Source organism: Mobula hypostoma, chromosome 15 (assembly GCF_963921235.1).
Source record: "Mobula hypostoma chromosome 15, sMobHyp1.1, whole genome shotgun sequence".
Taxonomy (NCBI): domain Eukaryota; kingdom Metazoa; phylum Chordata; class Chondrichthyes; order Myliobatiformes; family Myliobatidae; genus Mobula; species Mobula hypostoma.
The window spans coordinates 6,683,217-6,697,069 of NC_086111.1; the positions used below are offsets into that span (position 1 = coordinate 6,683,217).

The window sequence follows — 13,853 nt, forward strand, 5'->3', positions numbered from 1 at the left end:
ATTTTTTATAGGATATGATAAATAAGCAGGAATAGGGTGCTAGGATGGCCGAAGATGGGAGGATAAAATGTAGGTTAGGGTATGTGTGTGTGTGTATGATTGGGTGAAGGAATTTGGAATGTAAGTCTATTGCACACTCTGGAGCAGAAGATGGTGGTAATGCACCATTAAGCTGGGTGCCAACTGCCGTAAAACAAGAAGAAGGAGGAGAAGACAGCCGGAGTTTCAATTTTCTCCAAATGCTCTATGGAATTGTACCCGTGATTTGTACAGATCATCTTCGATTATGCCTGATCACTACTAAACATGGCCAAGGTTGTCAAAGATTTCCATTTTCAAGACTTCAATCATTATCTGTTGAAATCAATTATCAGGAGCATTGCAGAGTCTGTTATATGTACTGAGTTGCGAACCTCTGTCCGGAGGAACATTGTTTCATTTGGCATTGTACAGTTGAATGGTAATAAACTGAACTTGAACTAGATCTTGATAGATCTGTTCTAAAACATGCCAGGGATTGGATCCTTTCTGAAGATTCCAGCTACATCTTGGCATCCTGACAATGTATACCATGGTAGTGCTAAATAAGCACTAAAATGCTGGTGAATGCAGCAGGCCAGGCAGCATCTATTGGAAGAAGTACAGTTGGCGTTTCGGGTCGAGACCCTTCGTCAGGACTAATGGAAAAAAAAAGATATTAAGAGATTTGAAAGTGGGAGGGGGAGGGGGAGATCTCAAATGATAGGAGAAGACAGGAGGGGGAGGGATGAAGCCAAGAGCTGGGAAGTTGATTGGCAAAAGAGATACAAGGCTGGAGAAGGGACGGCAGGTCTTGGAAGAAAGAAAGGGGGAGGGGAGCACCAGAAGAAGATGGAGTTATTGTGAGAGGGAGAGAGAGAAAAAAATCTAAATACATAAATAATAAGGGATGGGGTACGAAGGGGAGGAGGGGCGTTAGCAGAAGTTTGAGAAGTCAATGTTCATGCCATCAGGTTGGAGGCTACCCAGACAGAATATAAGGTGTTGTTCCTCCAAACTGAGTGTGGCTTCATCTTTACAGTAGAGGAGGCCGTGGATAGACATGTCAGAATGGGAATGGGATGTGGAATTAAAATGTGTGGCCACTGGGAGATCCTGCTTTCTCTGGCGGACAGAGCGTAGATGTTCAGCGAAACGATCTCCCGGTCTGCGTCGGGTCTCACCAATATATAGAAGGCCACATCGGGAGCACCGGACGCAGTACATCACCCCAGCCGACTCACAGGTGAAGTGTCGCCTCACCTGGAAGGACTGTCTGGGGCCCTGAATGGTGGTAAGGGAGGAAGTGTAAGGGCATGTGTAGCACTTGTTCCGCTTACACGGATAAGTGCCGGGAGGGAGATCAGTGGGAAGGATGGGGGGGGGGGACGAATGGACCTCCCCCTCCTGTCTTCTCCTATCATTTTCGATCTCCTCCTCCCCCTCCCACTTTCAAATCTCTTACTAACTCTTCCTTCAGTTAGTCCTGACGAAGGGTTTCGGCCTGAAAGGTCGACTGTACCTCTTCCTAGAGATGCTGCCTGGCCTGCTGCGTTCACCAGCAACTTTGTGAGTGTTGCTTGAATTTCCAGCATCTGCAGATTTTCTCGTATTACTTCACACTTAAGACGGTACGATAATACAGGATGTGGTGTACAAGTAGGCAAGGAATCAGTTATGATCATGATAGCAAAGAAATTTGCGGGCTGTTGCAGTTTAAATCCGATTGGAGGTGGAGTGATTGAAGATTGTCCGATCCTCCGCTCCCAGAAGGGTGGGTGTGGCGCTCTGTGACGCCACGGGGTGAAAGGTTAGATAATGTCGGTGGGATCAAAGGTCAAGGCGGCATCCCATGACAATGCCTGTCAGTTGGTGCCAGGTTTGAGCAGTGTGGCCGTGGTCGAGGGAACGGCGGGCATCCGCGTCACTTTCCTGTCAGTATACGTCGAGGGAAGCGCGGGCGGAGGCCGGGCGTCCGGCCCGCGGGGCCCGGGAAGTGGCTGGCTGGCTGGCCGGTGCGAGCTGCAGGTCTGGTGGCAGCGGCTGGGCCATGGGCAGCAGCGCCAGCAGTCCATTACAGGGAGAAGCCGGTGGAGGCTGTGCGGATTGGGGCGTGGAGTAAGGGCTGCGACATGTGGGAGCCTGGCCTGACTGGGCCTGGAATGGCCAACAGGAATGAGGAGATCGGGGAGCTGATCGATCATTTCTCCAAACACCAGTACCGGGCCAAGGAGGCCAACCCCAAGGTAACGAGACAGAGAGTGGTTGCTGTGTATCTCAGGCATTAAACAGAGTAAAAGGGTATCGTATAAGATATGATCAATGCAAAATCGCGTAACTATGTCGACTAGTAACCCTGACCAGCAGTCAGTCGTTTAAAACCCCGAAACTGGGATAACACTGTCAGTAAAAGTAATGCAATCCAAGAATAATCTATATTACAACGAAAATCTAAAATTAAAAAACTGCTGAAGCGATAGACGTGGAAATACTCTCCATTTGAGAGGAAAGTGAGTTGGCTTTGCGGGGTGTGAGGGGTGATCTTAATAAAACATATAAGATATTAAGGGGAGGGGGAGACATAGTTTATGTTAAGATGTTTTTTCCCTCGTGGGCGAATCTTGAATATAGAGATATTTTCAAGGGAAAGGATCCATTATTACAAACTGATGCACTTAAAAACATTCAAGCAGAGTGATAAATCTCTGGAAATCTGTGGCAAAGAGAGTTGTGGAGGCTAGCTCATTAGAAGCATTTGAAGTGGAGGTAGATAAATTTTTGATAGATCAGGAGATGGAGGACCCTGGTGATCCAATGAAGAGGAGTTGACAACTGGCCTGGTGACCCTATTGAATAATGGGCTAGATGATCTAGTCCTGTTATTTTCTCATATTCTTGGTTTCAACAATAATCCAAGCTGGGGATAACAGCTGTAGCATAAAACTAGTTCTTCAGCATTGGGTGAATGTAGAGCATTTCCTGTAAAGGACTTTCATTTCTTTAAATTTGCAGAATGTACATATTATTTATTAAATGTACATCCAACCATGATATCTGTATTCTTTGGCTATACATGTTTTTCTTTCAACCACATGTATTTTATTTTCAGAGTTAAGACATTTTTATCATCTTGTATATTTCCCTAAGATTTACCAGATGAATGATAAATTAATTCAAGCTCACTTTACTTTAATTCCGTTTGGACTTGCATTACTTTTTTGCCGATCTGTTTTATTCTTTAAGTAACAATTAATCATCATCATCATCAGATGCCGTACCCAGTTTGAGCTTTGACTGCCATGGCCCACACTCTCCTGTTTCGGGTCAAGTGGATCAATTCATTGGTATTCATTTCCAGTTCTCTGGCTGTTGTCTCCATCATCATTTGTCTTTGTCTTCCTCTTGCTTTCTTCCCTTCAATCCTTCCCATAATTACCATGCATTCTAACTCCTCTTTCCTAATCACATGTCCAATGAAGTTACGTTGCCTTTTCATGATGTCATACATTATTTCTCTTTTTGTATTTGCTCTGTTCATAACATCCTCGTTAGATATTCGTTTCGTCCATGATTTTCTTTGTATCCTCCTCAAAAACCACATCTCTGCTGCTTCAATTCGTTCCCTCATGTTACTAGATATTGTCCAGCATTTAATAATAATAATTAATAGTGTGTGGTAATGCCCTCTTGTTTCTAAGCTCTCTTTTGCACAATTTACATCAAGAGTTCAGTAAAGTGCATCAGAATCGGGTTTAATATTGCTGGCATATGTTGGAAAATATGTTGTTTTGTGGCAGCAGCACATTGCAATACGTAACAGAAACTAGGTTACAATAACAAACAGTGACACACTTTACGATCGAGGAATTGGCCAAAGTAAGTTGAAAGGAGATATTGGCAGTGATGCCAGCAGAGCAGCAATAGCTTGAGTTAACACTCACAACACGATGGAGGACCTCAGCAGGCTGGGCAGCATCCGTGAAAAAGATAGGTCGATGTAACGAAATCCTTAAATGGCAAAATAGTACAACATTGGCTGACAAGGGAAGTCAAAGCTAATGTAAAAGCAAAAGAGGTACAACAAAGAAATAATTAGAGGAAAGATGGAGGATTGGGAAGCTTTTAAAAATATAAAAAGCAACTAATGAATCATTAGGAGGGAAAGGATGAAATAAGAAAGCAAGCTAACAAACAATATCAGGTGGATAGTAAAAGAGAGTGGATATAGGGCTGCTAGAAAATGAGGCCGGAGAAATAATAATGGGGGACAAGGAGATGGCAGATGAACTAAATGGGTATTTTGTGTCAGTCCTCACTGTGGAAGACACTAGCAGTATGCCAAGTGCTGAAGGGTGTGAAGGAAGAGAAGTGAGTCCAGTTACCATTACGAAGGAGATGGTGCTCAAAAAGCTGGAAGACCTAAAGGTGCATAAGTCACCCAGACCATAGAAACATAGAAAACCTGCAGCACAATACAGACTCTTTGGCCCACAATGCTATGCCGAACATGTACTTAGAAATTACCTAGGTTTACTGATGGCACTCTACTTTTCGAAGATGAACTGCACCTTAGGGGTAGTGGTAGAGATTGTAAAGTCATTAGTAATGATCTTTCAAGAATCATTGGACTCTGGTATGGTACCAGATCACTGAAAAATTGCAAATGTCACTCCACTCTTTAAGAAAGGAGGGAGGCAGCAGAGAGAAAATTATAGACTGTTAGCCTGACCTCAGTGGTTAGGAAGATGTTGGATTCAATTGTTATGGAAGAGGTGATGGTGTACTTGGTGACACAGGACAAGATGGGACAAAGTCAGCATGGTTTCCTGAAGGGAAAACCTTTCTTTACGAACCTATTAGAATTCTTTGAGGAGTTTACAGATAGGATAGTTAAAGGGGATACAGTGAATGTTGTATATTTGGACTTTCAGAAGGCCTTTGACAAGGTGCCACGTATCAGTCTGCTTACCAAGTTAAGACCCCATGGTGTTACAGGAAAGTTAACTAGCAAGGTTAAAGCATTGGCTGATTGATGAGAGGCAGCGAGTGGGAATAAAAGGATTCTTTTTCGGTTGGTTGCTAGTGACTAATGATGTTCCACAGGGGTCGATGTTGTGACTGTTTCTTTTTATGGTGTACAACAGTGATTTAGATAATAAAATAGGTGGCTTTGTTGCCAAGTTTGCAGATGATGTGAAGATTGGTGGAGGGGCAGGTAGTGTTGAAGCGGGAAGGACTTGGACAGATTAAGAGAATAGGCAAGAAAATGGCAAATGAAATATGGTGTTGGAACACGCATGGCCATGCACTTTGGTAGAGAAATAAATGTGCAGACTACTTTCTAAATGGGGAGAAAATCCAAAAAAATCTGATTTGCAAAGGGCACTTATCTTTGTAAGTGGAACAAGTGCTACACATGCCCTTACACTTCCTCCCTCACCACCATTCAGGGCCCCAGACAGTCCTTCCAGGTGAGGCGACACTTCACCTGTAGTCGGCAGGTGTGATATACTGCGTCCGGTGCTCCCGATGCGGCCTTCTATATATTGATGAGACCTGACACAGGCTGGGAGACCGTTTCGCTCTGTACGCCAGAGAAAGCAGGATCTCCCAGTGGCCACACATTTTAATTCCATGTCCCATTCCCATTCTGATATGTCTATCCATGGCCTCCTCTACTGTCAAGATGAAGCCACACTCAGGTTGGAGGAACAACAGCTTATATTCCGTCTGGGTAGCCTCCAACCTATGGGCATGAACATTGATTTCTCAAACTTCCGTGTGTGTGTGTGTATATATATATATATATATATAAAATATACATACACACACACACACTGTCCCCCTCACTATAACTCCTTGCCCATCCTCTTGGCTTCCCCCCTCCCCTTTTCTTTCTCCCTGGGCCTCCCATCCCATGATTCTCTCATATCCCTTTTGCCAATCAACTGTCCAGCTCTTAGCTTCATCCCTCCCCCTCCTGTCTTCTCCTATCATTTTGGATCTCCCCATCCCCCTCCCACTTTCAAATCTCTTACTAGTTCTTTTTTCAGTTAGTCCTGACAAAGGGTCTCAGCTCGAAACGTCGACTGTACCTCTTCCTAGAGATGCTGCCTGGCCTGCTGCGTTCACCAGCAATTTTTATGTGTGTTGCTTGAAACTCCAGTATCTGCGGATTTCCTTGTGTTTGCAAAAGGACTAGGGAATCCTTGTGCAGAACACCCAAAAGGTTATCTTGCAAGTTGAGTCAGTGGTTAGGAAGGCAAATGCAATGTTAGCATTCATTTCAAGAGGTTTAGAATGTAAGAGTAGGGATGTGATGCTGAGGCTTTGTAAGGCACTGGTGAGGCCTCACCTTGAGTATTGTGAACTGTTTTGGGCTCTTCATCCAAGAAAAGATGTGTTGGCATTGGAGAAGATTCAGGGGAGTTTGACAAGGATAATTCTGGGAATCATCTGAGGAACATTTGGCTCTGGGCCTGTACTTGCTGGAATTCAGAAGGATTGGTGGGTGAGGGGGGGAATCTCATTTTGAATGTTGCATGTCAGACAGTAGATGTGGAAAGGATGCTTCCCATGTTGGGGAAGTCTAGAGCAAGAGGCACAGCGTTACAACAGTGGGGCATCCATTTAAAACAGATGCGGAGAAATTTCATTAGCCAGAGGGTGGTGAATTTGTGGAATCTGTTACCACAGGCAGCTACGGAGGCCAGGTCGTTGGGTGTATTTAAGGCAGAGATTGTTAGGTTCTTGATTGGCCACGGTATTAAAGGTTACGGGGAGAAGACCGGGTGTGGGGCTGAGGAGGGGAAGAAAGGGTTAGCCATGATTGAGTGGCAGAACAGACTTGATGGGCCAAATGGCTTAATTCTGCTCGACTGTGTTATATTCTTGTATGTAAACAAGTAGTGCAAAAAGAGAGCAAAACAAATGTTAAAGAATTGGTGAGGTAGTGTACATGGGTTCATTGAGTTGAACTTTGATATTAATGCTCATTCTACTAGCTTGGTGCATGTTTAAACTGCATCTAAGAACTAATTTCTGTCAATTTTGGGCATATCACAAAGCAGAAAAAACCTTTAATGTTGGCCTGCATTTTGTAATCTAATGATTCAATTAGTTAATTCTGAAGTAAGGCTTGATAATTGACCAATGCCCTCTTACCATCATGGGATCTACAATAGCCAGGAGCTACATTTTGCCATTTTACACCTCTTTCATTCCCCATGGTTATCACCTCCTTCTGATTCCCCTCCACCTTCCCTTCTTTCCATAGTTCACTGTCCTCTCTAATTAAGTTCCTTCCTCTTCCTCCTATCCTCTCCCAGTTTGTTACTTCATGCCCCCTCAAACAAACCCACCCACTTTCTTCCTCAGCTGGTCTGTCCTTTCTCCTGCCAGCTTGTCATCATTCCTCCCCCCGCCCCCCACCAAACCTTATTATCTTATTCCGGCTTCTGTCCTCTTGCTTCTCAGACCTAATAAAGAGTATCAGCCTGAAGTGTCAATTGTTTATTTCCCTCCATAGATGCTACCTGACTTGTTGAGTTCCTCCATCATTTTTTGTGTGAGGTACATTTTAACAGTGTTATGCAGCATGTAGGACACTGATTGTCATAGTCCACAGTCACAGGCTTACATATTTAATTACACTTAGAATGTAGAACACTCATCTCTGATATAGATTGTCAGTAATAGGTTCAAGTTTTGCCTCACATGACACACTTGCTTCTTGCTGTCCTGTAATTAATAAATGTAACTTCAAATTTGATCAGTGGTAGAAAGGCTTGTGTAAAACTTGATGGTGATCGCAGTTTCACTTCTGAAAAGAAACCAGTCGTTTTGTCAATTTTTGTAATTTTTACAGATGTTTTGCATGTTTCTTTCTGCAGTCACCTTTCATTGGACATTGTCTCTTCTGAAGACTTTGATTTGTGCATTTTGAATCAATTTATTTTATCTGTCTCTTTTATAGGTTTCTGTCATTTGGCAACAAGGTTTACTGCTATCAGCCATGCAAATTTTACTTTCCATTTGTAAATCCACTCGTTGTTCAGTCCTGCTCAAAACATATTGGCCTATTTACAGCAGCATGTATTGAAATTTAATTCTGGCTTACCAATTGAGAGGGGTTGTACACTAAATGACATTACTGAATACTAGCTGAAAAGAGTTGAACCTTTTGTCAGGCTTTAACAAACTTCCTGCTTCCTTTGGTTATAAAAGATCCCATGATGCTACTTACAGAATAATACAGGGAATCTCACATACTAACCAGTTTTTATATCAACCAATATCACTAAAAGTGTATATGGGATTGTTTATCTCATGATGTTTGCAGGACCTTGCTCTGCTTTATTTCTACATGTAATGACAGCAAACTTTGAGTCTACCTTGAACTGTAAAATGGTTTGGGGTTTGTGGAAGTCATGAGAAGTGAAATGCAAATGAAGTGCTATTATCGCCCTGATTTTTTTTTAATGACTTTTGGACTGTGGTCCCTGTCTAAATGAGTTCAACATATAAAATTAGGTAAATCATTCATCATATTCCTTTGAGTGAAAGGAGGTATGAGAATGTAGATTCATCTGTATAGAAGCATCTACTTTTTTACTATTAAAACACTATCATCTACAGTAATACTTCTGCATAGAAGTTATTTAGGATGTAAAAATGATGGTTAAAATTTTGTATGGTTATTTCCTTTGACTATGTTTAAGACAGTTGATTTATTGGTTGCAACAATCAGTCTACAGAAAAGGTCTCTACAGGTTAAGCAGATCTGTGGGGGAGCTGGGAAGAGAGGAATTGTTGTTTGGGGTGGAAACCCAGCAACAGGATTGAGGACAGATGACCAGAGTAAAGAGGAGAGGAGTGCTGAGACAGCTGATAAGTGGACTAGTGGGGCGGGGTTTTTGAAGTATGAAGAGCAGATAGATCTAAGTTGGTTGGAGTTTGGAGACATGATAGATGGGGGCAGACAAACAAAAAAGGAAGTTGGAATAAGGGCATTGGGCAGGATTAAGATGGAGGCAGCTACTGGCAGGTGATGCGTGGGAACATAAATGCTACTAGTTTTGGACTGGAAGGTGATAACAGGAATTAGTATGAGAGGAATTGAAGACAAGGAGTAGATGAGTGAGGGTCAAGATCCAGTGTGTGAAACATATGGGCAGCAGCTAGATGGAACTGGGTGAGGGAAGGAGACAGATATGGGTGACGGGAGATGCTGGAGGGGTTTGTGGAAAAAGGGATAAAAATAGGCAGACCAGAGGATCCGGAAGTGAGAAGGCTGGGGAGTGGGGCAGAGAACAGGAAGGAAAGGTTACCTGAAATAAGAAAATACCATTTTCATATTGTTGTGTTGTGGACCACCCAGGCAAAATAAGAAGTATTGTTTCTCTAATTTGAGTAGGGAAGCACTCAGGAAAGTGGAGAAGGCTGAGGCTGGACAGGTCCATGTGAGAATCACAAGGGAATTGCAACGGCATTCAACTGGCAGTTCAGGATGGCCTTTGTCAACAGAGCAAAAATCCTCTGCATATTGGCGAGACCCGATGTAAACAAGACTGCTATGGAAGCATCAAATACAATAGACGAAGTTGGAGGAATTAGAATTGAATCTTTGCTTCGCCTGTTTGGCTGTCTGGTTACTGCACCTTTTCACTGATTTGTTTCTTTGATTACAGGTGGAGAAGATTGAAAATCGCTGTCTGGAATTGTTCAGGAAAGACTATGTGTACAGTGTGATTCAGAATCCAAACGGAGAGCTTTGTGGGCATTACCCCCGCCAGATCATCTTCAAAGAGTATGCAAGCACAGAGGGTGGTAAAGACAGGTAATGGGATTGAATTAACATATCAAAGGTTTTGTGAATTTTGTGTAATTGTTCGGGTCTTGGTATTTTTCCAAAGAGGTTACAGTATAAGCTAGGCTGCGTTATGGAATGTATTGATTGTGAGGATGGTGAAGAGTCAAGATATGGGAGCAGGAATTGACAATGGTTTTTGGAATTTTAATTGCTAATGACGTGTCATGAGTTTGAATGTTGCTGAGTCTCCTTGCTATGTCGTACTCTGCAGTTGCAAGTAACCTAATCAATTATTCAGGTTGCTTTTGATTCCTTGTGTGATGTATCCCTTTCACCAGTTGTGTGTTTACATGGGCTGTCTTATTCAGAATTTCAGCTGATGTAGTTATGTGACGAGTTATCAGTATTTTCGAGTCATAAAGTTATACAATGTGAAAACATGTTCTTTGGCCTAATTCATCCATGTTGATCAAGATGTCCATCTGAATCCCATTTTGCCTGCATTTGGCCCATATCCCCCTAACCCACTCCAGGTACAGGTAACTGTTAAGTGTCATTTTCTCTGGCAGCTTGTTCTATATACCCATCAGCCTCTGTGCGCAAATGTTGCCCTCAAGTTTCCTTTAAATCTTTTTCCCTTGCACCTTAAAGTTGTTTAATTTTAGACTTGCCTACCCTGGGAAAAGACTGACTATCAATCTATCTACTGTATGCCCTTCATTTTATCAGGTCATTGCTCAAGTGTGGTCTAACCAGTATTTTATAAAACTCCGGTAGGGTACTATAGCCCTAAAAGGACAGTGTGCTGTATGCGACCTTCATCCATTTGTCTACCTGTTTTTCCACTTTCAGTGAACTACAGTGTGTACTTTACTGTTTAATTGCAAGCCCAGAGCACTACCATTCACTGTATATCCTGCTGTGGTTTCACAAAATGCATCACTTTGCGTTTAACTGATTTCAGTTCCCCTGCCCACATTCCCAGATGATCCATATGCCTTTGCAATAATGGAAGCACTGAAGGCATTTGGGAAGAGAAATGATAAGTTAGAACTAGAATTTGTAGCTGAACAGTGAAAGAACTGAGATTGAGAAATGTCTGCATTATATTTTCCTCTATATCTCCATGGTTCTTCAGGTTAAAGATTGGTGATTCATTTATCAGCTCCATTAGAACAGTTTTTGATTGCCTCTCTCCAAAATAAATGTTTGTAGCTGATCAAGGCAACAGATTTGTCCGATCTGGAAAATGAAAGCTTGTTCAGTCCCAGGCCTCCTCTACTGCCGTGATGAAGCCATGCTCAGGTTGGATGAATAACACTCCAACCTGACGGCATGAACATCAATTTCTCAAACTACTGGTAATTGCACCCCTCCTTCCCCATTCCCCATTCACCATTCCCTTTCCCTCTCTCACCTCTCCTTAACTGCCCATCGCCACTCTCTAGTGCTCCTCCCCCTTCCCTTATTTCCATGGTCTTCTACCCTCTCCTATCAGATTCCCCCTTTTCCAGCCCTTTTTCTGTTTCACCGATCAGTTTCCTAGCTCTTTACTTCACCCCTCCCCCTCTACCTACCACCAAGTACTATTTCTTCCCCCTTCCCCCCACCCTTTTGCTCTAACTTTTCATCTTTTTTCCCAATCCTGATGAAAAGTCTCAGCCCGAAACTTTGACTGTTTACTCTTTTCCATGGATGCTACCTGGCTTGCTGAGTTCCTCCAGCATTTTGTGTGTGTTGCCAATTGATTTTATCTTTGTCTTTTTTGGGAATGTGCAAAATAGTGAATGGATTCAGGTCAACAGAGACTGAGTACAGCATATATTCATTTTGTAAGAACTTATTTTTACCCCATTCTCTCTTTTTTAATGGTGAGTGGATCTCCCCCATCCTCTCCAAACCCCTGCCTGCCCGCCCCTCACGACTGCTGTGTCATTGGAGATTCATAGTGGGCACTTCTGCTTCAATTTTGAGAGTGATAATTATCAAATTGAACAAGAAATGCTGCTTTCTTGAACATTGAATTCCTTTTTTCAATTGAAGTTTGCTTATTCTCTCTGTTCAATAAGGTAATTAAAAGAAAATAATCAGGAGAACAGTGTATTTATTTAAAATCTATCCTAATGGTTTTTAATCAATTTAAAGGCTGAGTATATAAAAGGCACTATTCAATTGTTTTGGCTCTTCATTGGCCTTAGGTGAACTTTCATTTCCTTTTATATGATTTCAACTTCTAACTGTTTCAAAACCCAGTATCAGTGACTGGTACTGATACTCCTGAAATAAGGAATATTTATAAAATATCAGGACACAAAATCAGCAGGAAGAATGGCTTAACTAATGACTAAGCACAGGGGAGTTCACTGACTCTCCAAGAACCTGGGCAGCAATATGAATGATGGCTGAAATACTAGCATCCCTCACAAGGTATCATCCCCAATGCTGTACCCAGTAGGACACTGAAAACCTGTGCCAACCAATTATCTGCCATATTCAAGGACATCTTCAATCTCTCACTGCTGTATTCAGAGGTTCCCAGCTGCTTCAAAAGGGCATCAATCATGATGGTGCCCAAGAAGAGCAGGGCGAGCTGCATCATTAACTATTGCCCAATACGTAGAGTATATTCTGACTGGTTGTATCACCGTCTGGTACAGAGGTCACAATACACAGTAACGAAAAAGGCTGCATGGAGTTGTAAAATCAGCCAGCTCCATTTTGAGCATTTGTCTCCACACCACTGAGGACATCGTTGAAAGGTGATGTCTTAAAACGCAACATCCATCAAGGAGAACCCTCGCAATCCAGGGCATGCTCTCTTCTTATTACTACCATCAGTGGGGAGGTACAGGAGCCTGAAGACACATACTCAGTGTTTCAGGAACAGCTTCTTCCCCACCTCCATCATATTTCTGAATGGTTCATGAACCCACAAACACTACCTCACTATTTTGCTCACTTTTGGACTATTTGTTACTTAAAATATTTTTATTGTAATTTTTATATGCTGGATTGTACTGCTGCCACAAACCAACAATTGTTATTTCCTAACATCCGTCACTGATAATAAACCAAATTCTGATACTGATTATAGAGGGGAAAAAGAACATTTTTGGTGGTGTAGTTGACTACTTAGTGCAACATATCACACCTACAGTGAAATTATCCTGTCCCTCAGGATTTTTTGGGTCATCCTGGGGGGTTTTTTTTTTAAAGCCACAATTCTCCAGCACATAGCAGGATATCACAAAACATTTTTTAGTCAGTTATATATTTCCTGGAACATGCTCTCCTACCATTTCTACATACCCATGCTTTATCATCGTTCATTTGTTAACATTGAACAAAATTTAGAATTTAATAGAAAAATGTGCTTTTATTTGTACGTGTTACAGCCATCTATATTGTACTAATACAGTCGACCTTCACTAATCCAACTACCTGTAATCTGGTTCCTTTGATAATCCGACACTTCTCAGGTCCCAATGGTGCTGGATTAGTGAAGGTCGACCTGTACCAATGTTTGTGTTTCTCAGTCAATCATAGTTTTCCCCCATTCCTCGTGTTTGCGTTTTCCCCCATTTGGCTTTTTTTTCTTTGCTTGTTATGTGCCAATTGATTTTCAGAAGTATAATTTCTTGTGCACTGCTTTCTATAGTATCTAAGAAAGATACGTCCATCATACATGGGGCAAAGTGATGGCCTGCTTCACTGCCTGATATATCAAAGTGAAGATAAGTTTATTCTCTCCCTATATAAAAAAATAGCCTTCCATCTTTCCTTGTTAAGGCTGTACAGTTGGAAGAATTTGTACTTTAGCCATGGTTGTCATGGTTGGAGTGTGAAGCTGAGAACTGCAGTTATATAGAGAATGATCAAGCAGCTGTCAGAATAGTTCCTGTCATTTTACTAATCAAATTTGGGTGGGATATCACAAATGAAATTGAAATATATTTCAGTCCAAGTTGGAACAAGACAGAATTTTACATTTAGGGAGAAGTGCAGTTAACAATGGCTGTTTAAA

The 13,853-nt window shown here is 42.1% G+C and overlaps 1 protein-coding gene across 2 annotated transcripts in view; it reads left to right on the forward strand.

The window, feature by feature from the left end:
- Window positions 1–1,853: 1,853 nt before the first annotated feature.
- Window positions 1,854–13,853, forward strand: part of mtmr14 (myotubularin related protein 14) — a 115,035-nt gene continuing 103,035 nt past the window's right edge. For both annotated transcript variants that reach the window (XM_063067681.1, XM_063067682.1), the window contains exons 1-2: window positions 1,854–2,264; window positions 9,708–9,856. In XM_063067681.1, coding sequence (XP_062923751.1) covers window positions 2,151–2,264; window positions 9,708–9,856 — 263 coding nt within the window. In that variant the 5' untranslated portion in view covers window positions 1,854–2,150. The remainder of the gene's footprint in view (window positions 2,265–9,707; window positions 9,857–13,853) is intronic.